Genomic DNA, 25,069 nt, shown 5'->3' on the forward strand with positions numbered 1-25,069 from the left:
GTTCAATTCCCCTTGTCCCTAGACAAGCCCAAACTCTATGTTAAATTCCCATTGTCCCTAGAGTGGCCCAGCGTTTTTCTCCATGTTAAATTTCCATTGTCCCTAGAGTGGCCCAGGGGTGTTTTTAATGCTAAGTCCCATTGTCCCTAGGGTGGCCCCATTCACTACTATCCAGTGAACGTAATTTTTCCCGTTGTTTAGTTTCTATATCTTTGAATATTTCTTCTTCTTGTTTCCATTTTTCTTCTGCTTTTCGCTTCATTTCTTTTGCAATCTGCTTCCTTTTCTCTCCAGATGGTTTTTGCGGTGAAGAAGATTGCTGTTGTTCTATTTGTTGCAGAGGTGGAGGAAGTTGATACTGGGCGAGTTGTTCTTGTTCTAGTTGTTTTACTTGCTCTCTATAGAGTCTTTTTACTTCTTCATCAAGATTTCTATACTCTAAATCATCATCTCTAGCTTGCTTTTTGTTTGCATATACTCGATATATCCATTTAATAAGATTATCATCATTTACTTTTTTATGACGGGGTTTTAAAATACTAGATTTATTAAATATACTAATTAATACTTTTTCATGTAATTTTTCTTTTTTAGTATTTCTAATATCTTTGACAAAACCTTCCTTAAATTTTGCAATTAATTCTACGTTTTCTTTTGCTGGTTTAGGTTCAGGTGTATGTTTTTTTCTCACGTCGGCGACTTCAGTACGAAGTTTTCCAATACTTTCAAGTATTTCCTCACCAACAGGTGGAGGTTGAGCCGCAGCTATATGAGTTGGAAGATCTCGTAAAATCTTCTTTGTCTGTTTAGTTCTTCTTGCTATTTTTTCAGCTTGTTCTGCTGCTTGTTTTGATACCGGAAGAAGATCTTCCTTGGTGACAGTTGTAACTTTTTCAGTAGCTGCAGTGACGGGTTTAAACAGTTTTTTAGTGTCTTCTTCGTACTCAACTTGTGCTTCTTGCTGCGCTTGTAAGTGCTCTCTAAATGTGTCTCTGATAGGAAGAAATTTTTTAATTGCTTCTAATCGTTCTCGTGATATTCTTGCAGTATGGGATTCTGGATGTATCATTATTTTGATATAACAATTTTTTAATTAATAGCAGCAGAGAGGGCGCGACCTCAATAAAGCGTCCACGTGGTAAAATAACCCCTCCTACGAACCAAAAAAAGACAACGACGGTAAAGTAACACCCCCGAGAAATCCTTTGGAAGATTTTATTTTTGCTTCAATTTGTGTCGACGCTTTTGGTTTAATTCGTGTCGACCCTTATATTTTTTATTTTTTATTTTTTTTTTGTTCGTAGGAAGGGTTAAAGGGTTATTTTTAGTTTTTCGACGCTTTTCGATCTTTGGTCTGTTCGCCCTCTCTACTGCTTACCTTTTGCAGTTATTAAAATAGGGAAATGAATTTTGCTAGACTAGACAATACCCATTTTTTGAAAGTGCAATAAATGTATTATTAATTATTTTATTTATTTTTTACAATTTACAAAATAAATGATTAAGCGGAGATAGCAGCTTTTTATAGATACAGAGCTAAAGGCAAAGTTGTACGCTCAATAAGCCATATAACACCCATTAACCATACACTAAAATAAAGGGAATTAAAAGTTCTTATAAAATACGTAAGATATACGGGTTTTTTTTAAATAATCAGTATAACCAGTGAGGAACGCCGCGGGATATTTTTTTTTCCTTTCAAAATCTATGCAAAATACGAAACTTTAGATCCTTACCATAGATTGCAGTGGAAAAGCTCAAAGATAATCCGATTGCAGTCAACCAAGGTTCAAAGATGCTTCTTTTTTCACGGCCTTGAGAAAAACTAAGCATTTAATTGACCCAGATGAACAGGAAACTAACTTGATCAGCGTTCTTTCTTGCCGGTAAATATTTTTTTATAAAGAAAAATAACAGCAACAAGATAATATGTTGTTAAATTTATGTATCTTAAAATGTTGTTTTTTTTCCAAACCACTCGAGTGGCAAAAGATGAGATTTTATGATTGCTTAGTTTCTAAAATTATTGGTACTGTAGTGACTAAGCGAATAGATTTGGTTCACCTATTTCTCGATAGGTGAGTAAAAAAATTCTCACCACACTGTACTACAGTACTTAATTGCAAATTATTGTGACCTTTCATATATATATATATATATATATATATATATATATATATATATATATATGTAGACACACACACACACACACACACAACAAGCATTAAAAATAACATGTCTTTTAAAGTGTTGGTATAAAGCAATTTTATATACCAACACTATTGGTACAGTGTTATTCGCCCATGACGCAATAATGCACATATATAAATTCTTGCAACTGTGTGCTGTCGATTCTAGACCTGCAGATAAACAATGAATTTCCACTCATTAATCATTAGCGATGTATGAAAATAACGATAAAAGGTGTTAATAATCCCCATTTTCTAAATGAATTCAATATGTTACGCAATTTCATTGCAATCCTTTCTGCTTTTCATTCCACCTCCCGTCTCATGCATATGGGACAAAATACACAGAAATCTGAAGTGACAGAAAAACAACATGGGCAGGATGAAAACCTTGAAACTTAACTTAGACCAAGTATCCTACAAGAATATGTTTCGTCATAAGAGTATGTGTGCACTTTCCTTGGGATTCATGTACAGTGTTTCCATAATAAATGAAACAAAGTTTCAAACCCTGTTGACATTATGTGGGAAAATTCTTGGTTATGTGGCACACATGGTATGACGTATTTAATGCTTTGATGTGGTTGTTTCTTAAACCTATTATCACATTGTAAAAATTTATTATTATTATTAATTAAATATAAAAATGCCCAAAGACCTCACCGTGTCTCCTCTCTCTCTCTCTCTCTCTCTCTCCTGCAAAGACAAAACGTACATGCACATGATACTTGAGTACAGTATCAAACTTTACAGTTTCAAGAGCAACAAGCGACAAAGAAACACAAAAACTATAATTTGCGTCTGTAAGTTTCAGAAACCTGTAGCTTATAGATCACAATTAACCACTCCGGTGGCCCAGTGGTTAGGTCGTCCACCTCGGATGCGGGAGATCATGGGTTTGATCCCCGGCTGAGTCATACCAAAGACTTACAAAAATGGTACTAACAGCTGCCTCGCTTGGTGCTCAGCATTAAGAGGTTAGTGTTAGAACTGGTCAGCCTGGTGTCAGGATAATGTGACTGGGTGGGAAATCATGCTACTTGTCTATGGCATGATGCCCCAATGCTAGACATCACTATAAACTGCTAAATTGCAGACATCCTAGCAATATGACTGAAATATTGTTAAAGCTACATTACAAGTCGAAATCACATACTCTTTCTGGACCATTGTAGCAAGATATTGGCGAAAATCCATGTAAAGATGAGCAAAGAAGAGAGAGAGAGACAGTTTTATGGTTGGTTGTAATGTTATTAAAGCAAAATAATGACTTAGATCAACAGTATATACATTAAAATGTTTTAATTACCGCTTGTTGGTTTGTCATTGATAAGTCAGATTTTCAGGAATATCTCACACTTTGCAATCTATATTATTGCTTTTCTACTAATTAAATTCAATGTTTTTGTAAAACTTTACTTACTCTGATGTTTTTTCTAATAAATTTAAATTCTCATACAAGCAAATTGATATGTTTTCAAGATCTGTTGGCCCACATTTCAGTGGAATGTGATGGAAGCTGGTTAAATGGATGAACAAAAAGAAAGCGATATAAACAATTTCTTTATTAATATATTTGTATTCCTTTTGTTAAGGAAACAAACTTAATAGAATTTTGACATTCCCAGCTTCTGTTTTATTCCAGGCAACAGAAATGTATGACAAGGGAACTTGAAAACAGGTCCATTTGTTTGTGTTAGAATTTAAAATTATAAGAAAAAAGACAAGGAACCAGTTACAGTCATCACCATTTTTTGAGGATTTATAATGCATTTTAAATATGGCCCAATCTCATAAACATGTGACTCTAGCTTAGAAATTTCAACTTAATGTTTGAATATATAAAATAGAAAATTCTTGAAAACTTACAGAAACATAAAGTATCTCAGAAATGAGTCAAGTCTCTCACAGTTACAGAACCTTCTACTGAAACCACTGTTATTCCTTGTTATAAATTGATATGTAGTTTAATTTTAAGATTTTATTGCAGTGCCATAATATCCTGTTTTGCAAAATGATAACTGATTTATGCAGGAAAGTTCTCTTCACACACAATAAGAAGTTGAAGCAAATGATGGTGTACACATCTGTAATGTTGACAGAAGCCAAAATAATGAATCATACATGATGTATTGCAATGATGTGATAAGCTTTCAGTTGGGTTGTCTCAAAATCTTACTTTATTCAAGTGTGGTTTAGATGATATCATACACAGCACATCAAATGATGTAAAATGAGAAATATATAGTTAATGTTTGTCCATAAAACCTTTTTAATGTATCGCCTCTACATCCTAATGATGACAGTGAACACTATTATCTGATGCTGAATAATGTTAGCCAAAGAGACCCCTGATGGATTTTAAATAAGATAAATAGAATAAACTGCTAACCCATTTTTACTGTTTCTTCTCTTGGGGTTTTATGCATCGCTATCTGATGAATTGGGGCTAAGTGGAAAATTAAATTCCACAGCAAGAACAATGTACATTGTAAACCTGGCATTGTCCACATGTCGATATGATTTTCACATGCATATTCAAGAGAAGCATTTTTGCCTGACTTTTATTGGATTGGAATAATTGCGTGATAATTTTGTAGATCATGAAAGCACTTGTCGGCATAAACTCTGGAATTTGGACCCATTATGACAATGGTAGCTGTGATATGATGTAAGTGGTTTTTCTTGTCACCAGTCACATGATTTAGCCACTTGGCTTAGGTATGAAGCTTGACATACAACATACACATACATATATATATATATATATATATATATATATATATATATATATATATATATATATATATATATATGTAAACCTTGTCTATTTGTTTGTTTACCAATGAACTCTATTTATATTATATTTACTTTATAGTATCTGGATCAGGAGGCACTTTGATCCTAGATATTGTTTCCTTGACATCATTGTTATGTTTTCAATGACAATATTGGTTGATTGTCATATTCATTTTGGCATGTCTTTGTTTTCACTTGCAGATCCACATTGCTGGATAAACTGATTATGTTAATTGACTCCACATTTACGACACGATTTAGCACATATTTGTTTTTGTCATGATTTTTCCAACATGATCCATAATCCATTTAATTTTTCAAGGTGGTCTAGATATATGTATGAAAAATTACACATCTTTTGAGCCTCCTTGAAATTGATATGATGCATTCACGATGCACAACTTTTTAGTTTTTTCTATGATGATATATATGCACCATTGATATAGCAGTTTATTTCCTGCTTTAAATGCAGATTCAAATTCTTTCATGATATTAAATGCATCTATTTACAGCATCTAAATGGCATAATATATAATTGTCTTCTACGACATTTTAATAGTGAATCACATGTATGTTTATGCCTATATTGATATGCTGATATCAACAGTACCTCAGCAAACTGGCTAATATACCAGTAGTGAATAATGGAAACATAAATTGACAACTAAAATATTCTATAACTGTCTGTGGATATATGTTGCAAACTGGCTAATATAATAAACTAATAAAGATTTGTCTGTGATATGGGTTTTTCACAGTAAAAACCGAACATATGCATGTGCAAAAATTTATCACTGGGAAATGGGTAATCTAAAAGAAGCTTTGGCCTGGGAACATTAATACTTCAAACAAGTTCAAAGTCCCATAATAAACAGTACTATGAGAAATTATAATGCCAGAAGACTAGCCTTATTGGAAGGATGTGCCAAAATCATACCAAGTGTCACCCGCCACCCCCCCCCCCTTACCCCCAGAATTATTGCTAACCCCAGAGAAGGATGGATAATTAAAAGGTTAAATAACTCCTAGCCCCCAGTCAGCAAGGCCAACAGTCTGGATGTGTAAAATATAAAAATAATAAGGTGAAAGGTATAATAGTTTAATAAACTGTATCACAATGTTACACAATTACAGGACAATTTTTCAATGCAACTGCTTCCAGCCATACAAGACCTAATCAGATTGCCAGTTACTTCATCATGCAAAATTAAAGATGAGAGTGTTTCCTTCCCGTGTCCCTTCAGTGTAATACTAATCTGTAACTTCCTCCTTGTTTTCCTTTGTACTTCTGGTACCCTTGTTTCTGTTCTCCTGGCCCTGCTTGTCAGTAATTCCGGTACCATTGTTTCCTGTAGTCAATGTCTTTGGCCCTGCGCCTTTGCACTACTGCCTATTTTCATAGCCCTTCATGTCTTCTTCTCTCTCTAATCATTGTGTGGCATCCTATCACATCTGGAACTCCTTTCCCACTCTTTTTACAAGTGCCTAGTATCTTAGTTCTGGTTGGATACCGGTGGTCTCTTTGAAAACTGTCAGGGGTAGTAGCACGTTAGTATGTTATAATGTTGGGTTTTCCTGTCTCTAAGCCTAAGTTGACCAGTGACATCACTGCTGATTGCAAAACAAAGTTTCTCACCACCATGGCAAGGTTCTCTTTGAAGTAACTGCAAATTTGACTGTAACACAATAGCTAAGGCATGGGCAGGTAGTTTCTTTTTTTCAGAACTGGTCTAAAGTTGTGATATTATATAACACATATTGACATTACCCAAAGTACTTTGAACTACAAATTCTATCAGAAGACATGTTTAACATGAGGCAGGGATTGTCAGCAAATTTGTTCACACGTGACACCAAGTAACAATACTTGATGTATAAGTATTGTTGACAATACTGGTTTATAAAAATGGTGCATGTCATTACTTAACCACATCAAGAAAGCACATATTCTGTATTGTTTCTACCTAGAAATCAGCAGAAAATGTTGGTAATAATACACTATATATCCTTTATTTTTGAGAGTTTAGAAAGACATATTAATTTGATCAAGTTGTTTTCATTTAAAGATTTCTCTTTTAAGGTGAATTATTCATTTAGACCAGATGGCAGCTGCTGCTCTAAAGCCACATTTGTCAAAGATAAAAGTTCCACTTGGAGGAGAGAAAGTGTACAAAGATGAATGTGCATATTCATTTGACAATCCTGTAAGTTTTAGCATGACCTACCCATGAATGAAATAATTACATTTATACCTTGACAGTGCTGTAAGTTTTAGCATCACTTGCCCGTCTGACAGTTTAATTACATTTGCATCTTGATAATCCTGTAAGTTTTAGCATCACATACCTGTCCAAAGGTTTAATTACATTTGTACTCGGACCATCAAGTAAGTCAGAGTGTAGTTTCCTTATGATGGAACATGGAGAAGCCCTTTCAAAGGCAAAACTGCTTATTTGTGGGCAATAATTGCAATAGGCTGAGGTTTGTATTTTTGACTTTTGCATTGAACAAAATCATAAATTCAGTCTGTAACTTACAAGCATAAATGCACAGTGTGAAAAAAAAACATTGATGCTAATGAAATGTTGATTTGTTCAAGAAAACCAACTTAAAAGTTGAATGGTTTGAATTTTCAAAGATGTATTTTCATTATCAGAGCAACAGGGAGTACTTTCAGTGTAAGAGGATGCACTGTCAGGTAACAGGTACATTATAAGGAGGGCAGGGTACATTTTCATTTCAAACAAGGACAACAAATACTGTTTACTACTGTTTCCTTGTTACAGAATTGTGTTCAGATCTACTTAACAATATAACTGTTTACCCCATCTAGATAAAACCAATTGAGATCTATACAAATTATCTATAATGCTTATTTCCTGAGTACATATTTTATTCTTCTGTTCTTCCAACATAAACTGGCCATGACAATTGCTTTGGCATTAAATGTGTCTCTAAAGCTTAATACAAAACAACACTGCCCTTCATATGGTTACAGGTATTATTGATGTTGTTAATTTATCAGTATGGCAATCACATCACAGCTATACTTAAACTACAGATCCTGGAGTAACTTGCTATATCGAGTTTTTTCTAATGGTTAACTTTTATGTATGTAGATATGTCCAGGAAGAGGGGAATCTTAAGTCTTATTCCTCTGGAGATTGTGCTGTTCTGTCGATATATGGAAATTGAATGGACATTAGAAATCACAATATCATGACATTTACAGAAAATTTTGCCAGCTTTTGTTATATTTAGCTTTTCTTCAGATTCATCTTTAAATTTTTCCTAATATTCTCATCTTTTTTTACAGGAGAGTCAAGACGGGCTGTATGTGTGCATGAACCAATTCATTGGTCTTGGAAGGAAATATGTTGAGCCCTATTCTAAAAAAACTGGAAACTCTGTCTTTTTAAATATTAAGAGAAGACGACGAGAGGTGAGAAGTTTTAAATTCTTAGATCAGTTTTTTAAAAGTTTGATCAATCATATCATTGCTTTTTCACAAAATGGAACAAAACCTGCAGCTACATTTTAGCTGAATTTAATAAATAAAATCTATCTTCATTTTATTTGCTTTTTTAAAAAATGTGGGAAAATTATGTATGTCTACTAATAGGTTCTTCAACTTGTACAGACAGACAGACACGTAAGCACCAATGAGTTTTTTTCGTCTTTTTAATTGCAGTTATGTTGATGTGAGTTTCTTTTTTGAATGAAACTTATTTTACTTTTGTGTCTTTATTTGTTTTGAGTACTTTTGGTAATGTAGACCCTGTCTTTGAGAGAATGTCCTGCCTGATGTATGTCCCTGGCCAGCCTTGTTATCTCTAACTCATCAGAGGAAATTTGTCTTGTTAATCTTTTTCAACTGATCCAGGCATTTCTAACCTCACTTTCTAATTTTATATGTACAGTGGAGCCTCGTTAATCCGGACTCCGTTTATCCGGAAACCTCGCTATCTGGACATAATTCAACGGGAATGGAATTCCTAAACGTTAATTTGCTCTGTTAATCAAGAAATCCGCGTTCCGGATCCGGAAATCAAAATCAGGGACCAAAGTATAAAATTACTTTAAAACTTGTATCGATAATCTGGAAATAATCTGTCCAAATATAAGAAAAATAGAAAAATCATATATGAAAATACAGTCAGTCAGAAAATACAGATTCACCTACGCAAATTTGGAGGTGTGCCAATGTATCAATCTCTGATTGTTAAAATTCTAGTGGTATGTTAAAGTTATCCATTAATCACGTGATCATGTGTGTGGAAAAACTAGGTAGCGTGACCATGTTGTAACCAGCGATTGTATAAACAATGTCTGTTTTAGCTAGTCGCCGACGGGGGTGTTAATAATTAAATAATCACACTGGGATCAAATTGTCCACGCTTTTTGACATAACATATGGTAAATAAATTAAGTGTGTTATTAAGCCTCTTTGTTGTTTACCAATTATATGTAACAATCATAGTTTATTGATGGCTGTACAAATACAGTTAATTGATTTAAGCTGTGGACAGTATAGGGCTTCATATCAGAATAAAATGTTGACGTCAATTATCAGCTCATTAGCAACAATAACAGCTGTAAAATATGACTAATAGAAATGACTGCATTTCATTAGTTTACCGTAACGTGAGATATCAGTTTGTATTCATTGTACATTTTACATATATTATGGCGACACCATCAAGCAAGCGTAGACGAGTAGAGATACTGGCCAGCATAAAAAAGATTTGCCAGCACAAAGATCACCCAAAAGCTACCATTCAAGATATATAAAAGCATATTATGGCTTATTCATCCTTAGTCATTGGCATGTCGACAGTTGCGGACATCATAAAAAAAACACGGGCAAATGATTTTCCATACCTGCCTACTCAGCAGACCTAACTCGCGCTCGCCACGCCAAATATCAACAAGTCGATGATGCCCATCTTCTTGTGGTTCTCAGACATGTGGACCCACCATGCCACCGTCACCGATGAAATGCTCATTGCCAAGGCAAAGATACTCGGAGACCAACTCTGCATCACTGACTTGGCCTATTCTCGTGGTTGGCTACAAAATTCCAAGAATCGGCGGGGCATCAAAGGCAAATTGTATGAGGGAGAAGCAGAGAGTGTCGACATGAACAAAGTGTTCATTGTCTAAACTTATATTTACTGTACATGTATGTACAATCGCTTGTTGTAATGATATGAAATAAACACACGTCAGTAGAAGTATTCATTAATTTATTTCAACCATTATTGAATGTACAGTACAATTACAGCTAGCATATACATGTACATGTAGACGGTGTGATGACATCATAAAATAAAAATGTGCATGATTCAATTGTCCGGAAAACTCGTTAATCCGGACATACTCACTGGGAACGAATGTGTCCAGATTAACGAGGCTCCACTGTATATATATTTAATAATATGGACTTTGTACAGTACCTAAGTTTTAGATAAGTGCTTTACAATAGTAGATAACACATAAAAACATATATAACAAGATTACACCATGAAATTTCAAAAACAAACACATGCTGGCAATAACTATGGAAGTAAACATTAGTGGGTCTTTACGTCTGTTGGGCAATAGAATGTCCATATGTCTTCATTTTAACAGTGGGAACAATGTGCATGCGAGTGTCAGAAGAGGAGATTAAGTTTCTAGATGGGGTGTACACGTAGGTGAGGTCAGATAGATATATTGGACTGGAGCCTGTCGACAAAATGTGGTATTGAGAACAAGTTTTGTATTTGATTCTGGATTGAATGGCTAGCCAGTGAAGTTACAGGGTAGGGGAAAGATATGTTCAGTTCTTCATACTCTAAGGATGATCAGAGCAACCATGTTTTGATGCATCTCACCTCCAGATTTGCAGTGTGTTCATTACATGTTGTTGTAATGAGATAGTAGTCAAGAATGACACCTAGTTTCATAATTTAATGTTGGTATTGCTGGTGCTTATTATTTGCAGTAAAGGTTATGAATATATATGTGTATATGTATATGTATGTGTATATATATATATATATATATATATATATATATATATATATATATATATATATATATATATGAGAGTGAGAGAGAGAGAGAGATGAGGTAAAGGTTATGGTAAAAATAGGAGTCCCACCATCAAAAGTTGCAGTCTCTTCTTTCTTACAGAATCAACACAGACATGAGTGCATCTCATTTTTAGATGGAGAGGTTTTTGTAATGTAATCACTCACTATAAATAATATAGCTTCATTACAACAGTCCATTGACAGGATTGCAAATTTATGGTTTATTTATTTGTATATGTACTTGTAGTAATTTTAGGCAAATAAATAGTATCTGATTTGCTGTTTTTTTCCCCGTATTTTCGCAAATAAGTATCAAGTCAGTAAACAGCATAGACCTTAAAGCGCATCTCGTGAATTCCACAACATAGCATTGTCCCATACGTTTCTATCTACATAAATTGCATTTTAAAGTTAAATCTTTAATAAAAATAATACCTAGGCTTTGGTTTCAATGATTTGTATATTTTTTTCTGAATATATTTGCTCGATGATTTAAGAAAACAGACAATCTAATAAACTGGTACATCCCAGATTAGCGAAGTCCGCCATTATTTCCTGTTAGGCCTACTGGTTCATTTACAGTTTCAAACTAATTTTATGACAAAATAGTGTATAAGAGGCAGTTAATATCTATCCAGATCACCGATTCTGATCTTAAAACACAAGTTTGTATGTTCTATCATCAAAGGATTGCATGCAGGAAATTGATAGTTGCTACCTTACTCGAAAAAGGGTTAATGGTCAATCAGTTTGCAAGAGTTTGTTTGTCAGTGTAATTGATATAAAAACTAGGCCTAGCTACTGATGCCTTGATGAATACATTTCGCTACAACACTAGATCTAACCAGGCTAAGGCGAGGGGCATTTTAAAAAATATGGTATGGTCAGTCAATGTACCTCTTAAATAATCACCAGGTGAAGTGGTTCTCACTTTCCTAACAGAAGAAGGTGAAGTTTACATTTTTAGGTGACTTGTCACCCACTTACAATGGCATTTTGTCTAAGTCTCAACATGTCTTGATTCTGAGGTCATGCACACTGCTTATTCTGCTGCATCTGGAAATGAACACAATAACAAAAGCTAAAGTTGTTTCTTTGATGTACTTTTATAAATGACCACATGTACATCTCTGAGTTTTTCTGCCTTTGAATTAAATCACTGTAAATATCTACATTTTCCCACCCGGCCGCCAGTCAAAGCCTTTGAAATTGCCACCCTGCTATTGCATGGTGTTCTTTTTTTATGTACTCTTATAAAATGGCAACATGTATGTACATCAAGTTGTCTTTCAGTCACTGAATTCTGTCATTGTAAATGTCAGCACAGCTTATTGATCAACACATTTTCCCACAAAGCAGTTGGCCGAAGCAAGACTGGCAAGTCTTTGAATTTTGCTGCACACCTATTACATGCGTATGGAGGACTCCCCACTCAGTGATTTTCTGCGTCCCAAATCAGTAATTGGCATCCAAATACACGTAATTAAGCGTTTCCGAGTTTTTAATGTGTGTGTGTGTGTGTGTATATATATATATATATATATATATATATATATATATATATATATACACACACACATACATACATACATGCCTACAGAGTTCTGTTCTGTTGATTGTGAAAAGTGTACATTGATGGAAGTGGAGGGTACTTAATGTCATTTGATGTAACTTAAGTATCTCAGGGATAATTGATATAGTCGTTAGGAAAAAATAAGATTAAGCTTGAAAGTAGTTGGTTCAGAAGAATCTACATTGTTTTATTGCTTTCATCCTGGACACTGGCAATGGGAAAATTTTCAACTTGACAAATTAAGTAAATGCTTTCCAAATGTTTGCCACAGATGACACAAGCAGTTTCTGAGGAGTAGGAATTTTATTTAATGAAGTACAACCAAATATCCAGGTTATACATCTCTCATCAACAATGTTTACAAATATTATTTTCAGATGAAAACAAGCAGTAGGGCGGAGTATCTTTGTATCATAATGTTATAGTACATAATGTATTTTTGTCACTGCTCTGTTAGTTCCATACTAAAATATTACTTTCCAGTGCTCTATTTGCAAATAACAGCCATAAAACTTTGAAAGGCCACTTCATATGCATTGACTTTGTTCAGATTGTGGGGAAAAGTCAGACTGGATAGTATTGTTTGGGCTTCAAAAAAGATATTGTTTCAGAAAGAGTCAAATTCTAGGCATTTTGCAAACCCAGTGCACAGATTGATCTCAAGACCACTTACAATTCTGCCTTGAAGCTGCAATGTTAGAGGATGTAGTCCTCTACTGTTTGAAGCTTGACATACTTGGATAGGATTTACCTGGTCTCTTTGTAAAATGAAAGCGTGTGGTTTGGAAATAACAAATACTTCTTGGTATTCATTAACCTGGTTGTCCAGTTTTCTTTTTTATTATTAGTGACACACTTTTCTAATGACTTTTTATAGAATAGCTAGATAGAAGTGCTAATGGAGTCACTGGGTTGGCATCTAACAAATTGGTATCCCACAAAGGGTATGGGTCAAGTTAAATTAGGATTGGAAGAAAAGACTGCATGCCTGTTGGCAGATTTTTCTGATATTATTCATGCTTTGCATCAAACTGTAGCAGTGTGCAGGACTATTTAGGATTCCTGGAACCAGAAGAAACACCACTCAGGTCATACTAATTATTGAGTACCTAGCATACAGAGTTTAACAACAGTGTACATTAAACAGTTATCAAGTTATCATCATTTCCTAATATGACACTTCTCCTTTGTCCTGGTTTATACTTGTGTAACATTTCTTACTGATGTTTTACAGATACCAAAATCAGATGAACCTACAGAGGAAAAGAAACCTACCAAAATGGCAATAGGTGTATAAACCTTTTTTTTCATTCACATAATGCAAAAAACTCCAGAAGATATGAGAAATAAAATGACTTGGTTGTGACTTCTGTGTCTTGTTAAATAATGAAAAAGAAAATTATTTTACAATTTTAATAATCACAATAACAAGTCATGTGACAGAAAAGTTATGAAAAGTTTGTGGAACTTTTAAAAATTACAAGTACAGGTTTTGCGGTTGCAAGTGGGAGGGCAGAGTCTGTGATTCACCCATGGGCAGGCATCAAACATCAAATGCAAATTTGGTTGTCAGCAAAGTATTCTATCAGTTTAGAAATGCATACAACTAGCTTAAAATAAAAATAAAAATTCTCCATGTGATTGTAACAACCAAATTTTGCTAACATTTCAGAATTTTTCATGAAATATTAAGATTGTTAAAATATCGCTGCATCATAAGAATCAAGTTACCTGATATGCCCATTTTTGTCAGGTGAAGTTGAATGGTTTATTTGAATTTGGAAAGTTTTGTGTTCTTTTTGACTAGTTTGCAGCAGTTTGTGGATTGATTTGGAAAGTAAAAATTAAACCTATGGAAAATTTCAACAGAATAGATAAAGAAGCAAGATATACCTTTTGTGTAAAATAATTAATTCTGCTTACAGGTGTGGAAGGCGGTTTTCAGGTGGATGACAAGAAGTTCGAGTTTGTGGAGGATAATTCCATCGTTGTTTTGCCTGCGTGGACCCAGATTAAACTGAATGATGCAGAAATCCCAGACATGGTCAGTGTAGATTGACAGTAGGCCTCATATTCACATATTTCTACATGTAAACTTATGCAGTATCAGTTTTGAAAATTATTATAATGGTTAAATGCCAGAATTTGTCAAACTATCAAAAAAAATTACCTGCAGTGCTTTCAAACATTAATATGCTGATCGTTTTATTTAGCATACATAGGTACGTTTCCATTGACAATAGCAGTGGCATCATCATCACTAGTCAAGCTTTGCTGGCAAATTTTGTGTCAAGTGTTTTAAAGATTTTTGTTTATGGATACAGTTGGGATACATCAACATATAGATACAGGAAAGACATTTGATCCTCTGAATTCTGAATTTTACTTTCCTATTTTACATGTATGTAAAAGATACCTTTCTATGTAGGAAAATTGTTGTGGTTCCTTGATTGTCTGTAGATTTCTCTGCACTCACATTAAAACAATTATCAAATCTTATTGCTATTTTTGGGGTAAAAATTAAAATACAAATAATAATTTCATATTTTCTTTTCATTTGTTGAGTTTTGGGTAGTTTATATTATAATGATACTTGTCAGTCTGTCCATCTGTCCAGTTTAGTTTTGACTTGAATCGTCCACTGTCTACCAAACATTTGTGGATGGTATGGAAGAATGATTTGACATGGGTCAAGAGTTCAGAAGTCAATGTCTTTAACTGAATGAAGAAATAATTGTTTCTACACAAGGAATTCTCCACCATCTACAAATATGCAAACTTGTGGATGGCTTGGGGTACAGAAGAACCCTATAGAATTTGAGGTCAAAAGCTTCAAGAAACACTGTCATTGTGTCTGAAAGAAAGAAAATGTTTTTTAGACAATAATTTCATTTCTTCACATTTCTAGTGTGCTGCAAGTGAGATATTCACATTTACATTGCTCTGATGTCCACAGTCAAATATTCATATTCTCCTGTGCCCAGTAGGTACGATATTTCAAACCCCTCTGTCCTGTGCCGTTCGGGTAAATGTTTACAATCCTTTTGTCCCATAATGAGCAAGTAAAAAAATCACATTCCCTTTATTCTGTGTCCTGCAGGTCCAGCTGTCCGTAAAGTGTATTCTGGCTGCAGAAGATGCCTGGAAGGCTGAGGAAGCAGCAGCAATGGCTGGTACTTGGGAGGGAGAACAGAAACAAGTGTCTAGGTTAGTGCAGGCTTGTAGTAGGATCCAATCCACTACTGGTATATATTTCCCTGTAATAGAAAGTGGCTATGTCAATTGATGGATCACCAACTCCACCCACCTGTCTTGTAAATGTTAACAGACTGTAACTAATCAAGGCTCACGGACCACTGTTATCACTGGCTAGGTTTTAGTGTTAGGTAAGCATAGCCAGGCAGAGTCTGTTGTCTGGTGTGTGACAGTAGCTCGGACACCTTCATTATTGCACATATGTAACATATGAAAATTAAACATTATCTAATATTCTTGAGTTTGTCAGTAGATACTGAGATTTCATTTTACTTTCATAGAATGGTTTTATTTTAATTTTTATATTGATTGTTATGAGTAAGAGGAGCTGTTTATGCCATCAATTGTCATGGACATTTAAGCATTTGGAATAATTGGGGGGGGGGGGGTTGATAATCAGGTTTGTATATGAATAAAATAGAATGGTTTTGTGACATGTTTTCATTCATTGGCAATAAACTGACAGATAATCAAGCTTGTGTTTGATTTGAATTATTTGTACCAACCTCTATATGTTTGTTATTTTCAAACTTCATTTTCAGAGCAGATAGATTTTGCTAACTGTATTCTTTACATAGCATATGGAAGAATTGTTGACCAGCTGATGGAAGACCTTTTATCCAGAAACAAACAAATATTGAATCCACCAGTCTGTTGAACAGTCAGTCAATAAATTAAACAGTTCATTGAATAAGTACTTGATTTTGGTAAATGTAATTGAACAATATCATTTATCTTTAACTTACAGTAAGTAATAATGGAATTTGACTGACTTTCATATAGAGGATCTGCTCTGGTTACTGTACATAACCAGTTACTGCACAATCATTATTTACTCCAGACTGTGAGCTGTATATTTTCATTTAGAAGAGGGAAACAATAACACATATTGCAAGGTACATTTGCATCTGTGACAAGCAAAAATACCATATACAGTTTGGAACGCTTGACAGTTATGCTTTGATTGGAAGCAACTGGTTCAAACCCTCTTTCTTAGAATTAATTATTTGTGCATTAGGATGTAACAATTTATTTTGCATTTTATAAAACAAATTGTTGAGTTATACCTGAATTATTTCATGGTAACTATGTATGAAAAGCCATTGCACTTAATTATTTGTAATTATCAAGGTAAATAATGATGGTGATGTTTATCATCAAAATCATCTTTATTCAATATTCTAGACATGCAGCAAAACTGGTCCAGCTAAACAGTGGCAAGAGGATACCTCCCAAAGGCTGGAAATGTGAGAAATGTGATCTTACCACTAACCTTTGGCTGAACCTGACAGATGGTAGCGTTTTGTGTGGACGACGTTTCTTTGATGGCAAAGGGGGCAACAATCATGCAGTGGAGCATTATGAGAAGATGAAATATCCTCTTGCTGTTAAACTTGGAACTATTACACCAGATGGCGCAGGTGACTTGGAAATAAACTGAAACCTTCCTGTGATCACCTGTACATAAAGTTACTCATTATTGCCAGTTTGTATTTCAGATTGAATCCCACTTAAAGACGATGGTTAGGGTCCAGAATGTATCATCATTTAAATGAATTGTACTGTATTGAGACAAGTTAGTTAACTGAATTAATTATGCCAAATGAATTATTTTGGCTGTTCAAGAATGGGGTGGGGATGGCAGGGTGCAAAACAGGCTTTAGTGATGCATCTACCTACTTTAATAGATATATATTAACAAAAGGCTTTAAAAACATTTGGCTGACAATAAAGCCAAGCCACGTGTATGAAAGCAGTTTACATTTCAGGATAGTTGATAAAGCAGCAATGGGTAGTTTCAACAATCATTTGTATAGTTATTTATCTTGCTGAATCAGTTTAGGTGACAAACCTATTTCAGCAGTGAGATTGAAAGTGTCCCAGGTGACTGGTAAAGAAGACATGCAAGATAGAGTGGGTGTTATCTTATTGAATGTGTATTAAGCATATTTTGTATAAAACTGTGGTGAATTAAGGACACTTACTAAGCAACCTAGCTGGTCTGGACCTTGTAACCTTGTAGTCTAGTGGTATTTGCATCTGACTGAGGGAAATATGAACCAGGTTCATGTCTGACTGTGACACTTAGCTTTTGCATCCTCTCCCATTAAACAGTCATGAGGGGCCCCAAGTCCAAAGCTCGGCTAGCATGGGTACGTGGGAAAGCCTGCCAGTAGCTTTTCATGGGTAGGTGGTTCTTCCCTAGGTTTTCCAAGGTTCTTCCTCACCAGTTATACTAGCCGCCATGTATAACCTATCTTGTGCTGAAAATGGCATTAAACCCTTAAACAACAACGGTCATGACCATCTTCAGACATAATCAGAGAATGGTTGACTCCAAATATAATGAAGCCTAAATGTGGTTGTTCCCAAAAACCAAATCAGTATAGCTGAACTATGTTATAACTAAAACAAGAACAAAATGTTATAAAAAAAAATAGAAAAAAATTCTAGTACGTCTCATAATATTTGATAATTCACCCAGTGTTGTTACATATTGAGTTTATTGTAAATTTAGTTTGCTTACAATGAAGCAGTGCTATCCAGCAATGATAATTTGTATTCCTTTGTCCATATTATATAAGCTCTTCCATAACCAGTCATGCCAGTGTGTCATTGGAACATCAGACCTGAAATTATTGTCTACAGTCATTGAGAGAAGGCAGTCATAGTTGAGTAGATGAGTCTTGCATATTAGTAGGTGATAACTGAGAAAGGAAGATAATGCTTGGTATAATTGTTTTGTGAGTTTGAGTAGATGTAAATTGAAGGTTGCAAATATTTGCTTCAGTCCCAAGAGTCTAAAGGTTGATTATTTGTGTTGGTTTTCTTTTCTGTTTTTGATTTTAAGAATGCAAGTATAACCTGTTGTATGGATTACATATATTTTTTTCTCGAAACATTATTCAGTTTCAGCAACAAATGTGTACTTAAATTTTGTTTGTTTCAATGAAAAGGAACTGACAGCTGTTTTTTGCCCTTGCTGCTTGCAGCGGGTACATCTTGTTTGAGTCCCAATCCATTCATACATCCTGAAAAGCTTTTCAGAAAGATTTTGCAAAACCTACTGAATGTAGACAAGTGAAATTTGGCTTGTATCTTTGTATGTTTATGCAGTTGACTTGAAGAGATTTTGAGCCACAATAATTCAGTTTTGATAAAAAAAACCTTTTTGCCCGGAGCCCTATTAGCACAATTAAGAAAAAATTACTTGATGCAGAGCAAAATGAAATTGGATAGTCATATTGCTATTTACATTTATATGACCTGATTAGATGCTTTAGTCTACAGTGCTTTAAAAGTATCATACACACTAATTAGCTTTTTATACTTTCATGTTTTTAAAATAAAACTGCCTTGTTTGCATGATTCAGTAAACCTAATTTGAGGTAAACGAATTAAATTTTGTATAGACAGTTGTATGCATATGTAGATGACCTAAATAGGTTTTCTGGCCTTTATAATGTACAAAAATATGATCTTTTTTGCCTTTGACTATTGTTCTAATTTACAAACATATTAATTTTAAATCTTAGATAAATGTCTATGTGATAAGTTTTAATGTAACATGTGTAAAAAAATGTTGTTCATGTCCATGTTTAATATTTTGTGTGTATGTAATTTTCTCATTTTTTTTTGTATATTTTTAATTAGATGTGTACTCTTATGATGAAGATGATATGGTGTTAGATCCCTACCTGGACAAACACCTTGCACACTTTGGGATCAGCATTACCTCCCTTGAAAAGGTATATTTTTATCTCTAGCAGATATTAATAATAGTGTTTTCGTGGGATTAATTTGTACAGTATATGCATACATGGGATTAATTGGTACAATATATGCCTATGTGGGATTAATTTGTACAATATATGCACTAACTTCCACTGATTTGGACATTCTTTAAAACAAGCTGACATAAATGAACCTGTCAAATAAAAAACCTGGTGAAGTTGATATCTTGCCAGTAAAAACTGAGTTTTCAGTTTCTGTGAGAGTTGTTCCACTGAAACATAACTGAGACCCAGGAAAGGCACATTCATTGTGATGTAGTCACCCAGTGATGCTATTAATATCTTTGTATTATTTTGTTATGAACTCTTTAAGTAATCCGAGTAGCCCAGCATATATATTTAATTTTAAAGAAATTACCTTCACTTGGTAATGTGTGTTTAAATGTAACGGCTCTGATAGACGTCGTAAAATTACTACTTCTGTTTTGTTTGTACTGACTTTCTGAAGAAGTTTCATTGTCATGTAATGTATTTAGATTAGACAATGCTTTCATGAGAACAAGAAATATGACTTTGTTCATGTTATTTGCTTTATGTAAGAAATTATTTTGATAAAAGATCAAGGCTGTTTTAAAATGGCTGTTGTTAACAGGAGTTCATTGAGTAAGGGTAACCATTAGAACAGATTTGACTATAATTTCATGTGTACAAACTACATTATCAACAGTATCGACAGTGTAAACCAGGCATCTGGCCCATGACCTGGTTTTATCTGGTTAAATTTACATCATAGGATGTAGCTTTAAAAATTGCTATCCACCGCACACCCTTTACTAAGTTGCACATACCTTTTGGTATACTGAGAACTACATTTGCACATAGCATGGACCCAGATCTTCAACTGCATGCATCTTAGAACCAGATTTACATTTGTACAAAGTGTACACACAAATCATAGATCCAGAAGTACAGTGTCACTTTGCTTAGATTGATATCTACAGCATCACAGAGCTAGACACAAAAGTACAGCTGCACACAGGATATAATCACATCTACAGTTGCACATAATGTAGACCTGGATCTACAGTGTCATGCATCATACACCCAGATCAACAATGTCACCCATCATACACCCAGATCTACAGTGTCACACATCATACACTCAGATCTACATCTGCACATAGCATGGACCCAGATCTTCAACTGCTTTTATCATAGTTGTTGTTGTTGTTGTTGTAGGGCTTAACGCCATTTTTCAGCACACGATAGGCTATACATGGCAGCCAGTATTAATGGTGGAGGAAGAACCCGGGAAAACCCCGGAAAGAACAACCAACCCTCGAGAAGCTACTGGCAAGCTTTCTTGCATATCCACATTGGCCGAATCCAAGACTCGAACCTATGCAGACAGAGGTGAGATGGCAGTGATCCGTAACAGAGAGCACTTTAGACCACTCAGGGCTCCACTTTCATCATAGAACCAGATCAAAAAATGCACATGGTATAGAACAAGATGTACAACTGCATACAGCATAGATCCACTTCTACAAATGCACACATTATACACCCAGAAAAAAAATGCACATGGTATAGAGCCAGAAGTACAACTGCATACAGGATAAATCCACTTGTACAAATGCACACATTATACACCCAGATCAAAAAATGCACATGGTATAGAGCCAGAAGTACAACTGCATACAGCATAGATCCACTTCTACAAATGCACACATTATACACCCAGATCAAAAAATGCACATGGTATAGAGCCAGAAGTACAACTGCATACAGCATAGATCCACTTGTACAAATGCACACATTATACACCCAGATCAAACAATGCACATGGTATAGAGCCAGAAGTACAACTGCATACAGCATAGATCCACTTCTACAAATGCACACATTATACACCCAGATCAAAAAATGCACATGGTATAGAGCCAGAAGTACAACTGCATACAGCATAGATCCACTTGTACAAATGCACACATTATACACCCAGATCAAAAAATGCCCATGGTATAGAGCCAGAAGTACAACTGCATACAGCATAGATCCACTTGTACAAATGCACACATTATACACCCAGATCAAAAAATGCCCATGGTATAGAGCCAGAAGTACAATTGCATACAGCATAGATCCACTTTTACAAATGCACACATTATACACCCAGATCAAAAAATGCACATGGTATAGAGCCAGAAGTACAATTGCATACAGCATAGATCCACTTGTACAAATGCACACATTATACACCCAGATCAAAAAATGCCCATGGTATAGAGCCAGAAGTACAATTGCATACAGCATAGATCCACTTGTACAAATGCACACATTATACACCCAGATCAAAAAATGCACATATAAACCCAGATCTTAAACTCTACCTATCATACAACCAGATCTGCATGCAACATAGACCCAGAAGTTCAGCTGCACACAGGATTTATCCACATCTAGAGCTGCACATGAATCTACAGCTGTGAAAACTGTACACCTAGATCTACAAATGCACACAGCATAGACCTAAAAGTACAGCTGTACACAGGGTAGATCCAGATATACATCTGCACACAATATGGGCACAGATCTACAACTGCTCACATATTACACCCAGATCTACAACTTCACACACTATAAACCCAGATCCACTAAAGCACACATACTGCAACTGGACACAGCATAGACCCAGATCTACAACTTTACACACACCATAGACCCTGATCCACTAATGCACACATAATGCAACTGGACACAGCATGTATCCAGATCTACAACTGCATACATAAACCCAGATGTTCAGTTTCACACATAATAGACCCACATTTGCAACTGCACACAGTATAAACCCAGAACTACAGATGCACATAGCATATACTCAGATCTACAACTGCACACAGCATATAGGGGACTTGAGTGGTCTAATGTGGTGGGTACATGAGAAAGCTTGCCAGTAGCTTCTTGTGGGTTGGTGGTTCTTCCAGGGGTTTTCCATGGTTCTTCCTCCACTAGTTATACTGGTAGCCATGTATAGCATATCTTGTGCTGAAAAATATTGTTAAACCATACAACAACAGGCACACAGCATATACCTAGAACTACAACTACATACATTATATCCCCAGATCATCAACTACACATCGTGTAGACACAGATCTGCAATTGCACACAGCATGGAGCCAGCTCTATGGTTGTACACAACATAGAGCCACATCTACAGCTGCACACAACATAGAGCCAGCACATTGGCAATTAGTATAGATCATGTCTACAAATCTACACAGAATATATTCACATCTGCAACTCCATGACATAGATCTGCAGCTCTTAACAACAATATAGTTGAAGATCTACATAAAGTGCTGATAGGCCAGGTTCTGCACTGCACTCTGGGATACATAACTTTGAACAGTGTAAACTGATACAGCATTATGTGTTGAATGGTCTGGTTCTGTACTGTTTACAGATGTCTGCCTTGTATGTGTGAGTCAGTATAAAGACAGACTAAAATTAGATAATCAAAACTTGGATATGCTTTTTCTTTTCTTTTTCCAGACAGACAAGACAATGGTGGAGCTTGAAATTGACCTAAACCAAAAGATTGCTGAGTGGGATGTCATTCAAGAGGCTGGCAGCAAACTGGAACCAGTGTATGGCTCTGGCTACACTGGAATACGCAACCTTGGCAACAGTTGCTATATGAACTCAGTGATGCAGACTATATTTACTATACCTGATTTTCAGAGGAAGTGAGTGTAACTATAGAATTGCTCAATCAGTAGTTTCTATTTTTATACCTCACAGGGGTGTGGTAAACATTGTGGTGTTTGTAATTAAGTTCAATTTAGTAAACCATTCATGGCTGAACATAAGAGGAATGTAAACTGAAACAGAAATTTTACTTTGTATCAAATTGATCAGTGTCTCACATTCATACAGGAAAGTCAGACAAACATAACTTTGCAAGAATTTATTTGATTTGTTACTTTTGATTCTCTGAAGCAATCAGACACCTGTATGCATTTTTCTTTTTGAAATAGATGAAGATGTGATATCACAAAAAAATGCAGTTTTGTATTTTTAAAGAAAACAAATTTACAGATTTTTCCTGACTGATTATCCTGATTTTAAAAACACCCCTTGTAATTCTTGTGTGTTGTTAAAATAACTTTTGGGTACCATTATTTTGGTGTATGATTGATGTGTGTCATTTGGGTTATAGAGTATTCAGCTTGGGCTTACTTCAGATGTGCACCTCTCAGATTGCAGCTAGATTATTTTAACTTCCTGAACTTCAAAGGTAAATTAGAAAAAAATGCTAAGAACATTTTCACTTTTTATATATTTATAATTCATTTATTGCACTTTAAGAATCTGGTATTTTCTAATCCTGGAAATTTAATTTTCCCTATTTTTATAACTGTAAAAGTTGGTGTACTTTAGATAAGCTGTTTTAGATTGTGTATAGTTTCATAATGAAATTTCAGATATAGTACATGAAAATAGCATTGAGGTATGCTAACATGTGCATGATCTGGGTGTATAATGTGTGCATTTGTAGAAGTGGATCTATCCTGTATGCATACATCTTCAACTTATAGTGGTCCCTCTCTCAAAAGCATAACTGGAGAGAAGAACAAATACCTGAATTTACATCAGTGGCTTGATTAAACTGAAACTGTGGGATACATTTCCTAAGTTTGTCCCTAATATACTAGTGTTCCTGTCTTGCCTGCATTAAAACAAGTCTATAGCATAGGCACATGATATGTGGCAAGTTTTTGTTTTGTTTGTTCAGAAAAAATGATTAAAAAGTTTAGTTTTTTATTATTATTCAAACTAATAAAGCTACATCAGATTATGTCCTTCATCTGTAATTCAGAAGAACTGTTAAGAAATTTGTGATTACAACTCATCAAAGTCTGAATTAATTTTTGGATTGCATCCATGCAAACAAAGAATATTTTTCTAGGAGTAATGAAATAAAATTAATAAATGTAATTAAAAAAGAGGAAGTTTGATCCAAATCATGGCAAACACATTGGTTTAAGTTACCTTTGGAGATTATTTAATGAGTTATAATTATTTTTGGGGGATGTGGCATGGTAAGAGTGTTGCATTAAATACTTGAAGTAGATTGTCATTAATAAATGTCCCCCCAACACATACACACACATCATATATATGTAATAAATGTAACAACATCATGGTTCAGGCAATATTTACAATTTACACAGGTGTGTCATTGGATTAACACTTTCTTTAGCAAAGGTTTGTTTTAGCTGAAATATGTAAGCAATACTAGAACTTCCTCCTGCTTTACTGTAGATATTAAAATGTATGCATACTGCATGCAAGCAATTGAGAGAGCTCAAAATCTGAACAAGTCTAGTTAGAACATGCATATTTTACAAGAATATATTCATGGTAAGTCAT

The 25,069-nt window shown here is 34.8% G+C and overlaps 1 protein-coding gene across 2 annotated transcripts in view; it reads left to right on the forward strand.

Annotated features, from left to right (window-relative positions):
- The first annotated feature begins 1,777 nt into the window (after positions 1 to 1,777).
- The window catches only part of LOC149781199 (ubiquitin carboxyl-terminal hydrolase 5-like), a 67,874-nt gene continuing 44,582 nt past the window's right edge, over positions 1,778 to 25,069 (forward strand). The window contains exons 1-9 of one of the 2 annotated variants that reach the window (XM_089935258.1): positions 1,778 to 1,886; positions 7,069 to 7,192; positions 8,305 to 8,430; positions 13,873 to 13,927; positions 14,564 to 14,682; positions 15,739 to 15,845; positions 17,079 to 17,314; positions 19,548 to 19,642; positions 23,189 to 23,382. In XM_089935258.1, the coding sequence (XP_089791384.1) occupies positions 7,091 to 7,192; positions 8,305 to 8,430; positions 13,873 to 13,927; positions 14,564 to 14,682; positions 15,739 to 15,845; positions 17,079 to 17,314; positions 19,548 to 19,642; positions 23,189 to 23,382 (1,034 nt within the window). In that variant the 5' untranslated portion in view covers positions 1,778 to 1,886; positions 7,069 to 7,090. Of the gene's footprint in view, positions 1,887 to 2,053; positions 2,079 to 7,068; positions 7,193 to 8,304; positions 8,431 to 13,872; positions 13,928 to 14,563; positions 14,683 to 15,738; positions 15,846 to 17,078; positions 17,315 to 19,547; positions 19,643 to 23,188; positions 23,383 to 25,069 lie in introns of those variants that run through there. The other variant, XM_089935259.1, reaches the window with a different exon arrangement.

Source organism: Sinohyriopsis cumingii, chromosome 15 (assembly GCF_028554795.1).
Source record: "Sinohyriopsis cumingii isolate HCF-2022 chromosome 15, ASM2855479v2, whole genome shotgun sequence".
In the NCBI taxonomy this organism is placed as follows: domain Eukaryota; kingdom Metazoa; phylum Mollusca; class Bivalvia; order Unionida; family Unionidae; genus Sinohyriopsis; species Sinohyriopsis cumingii.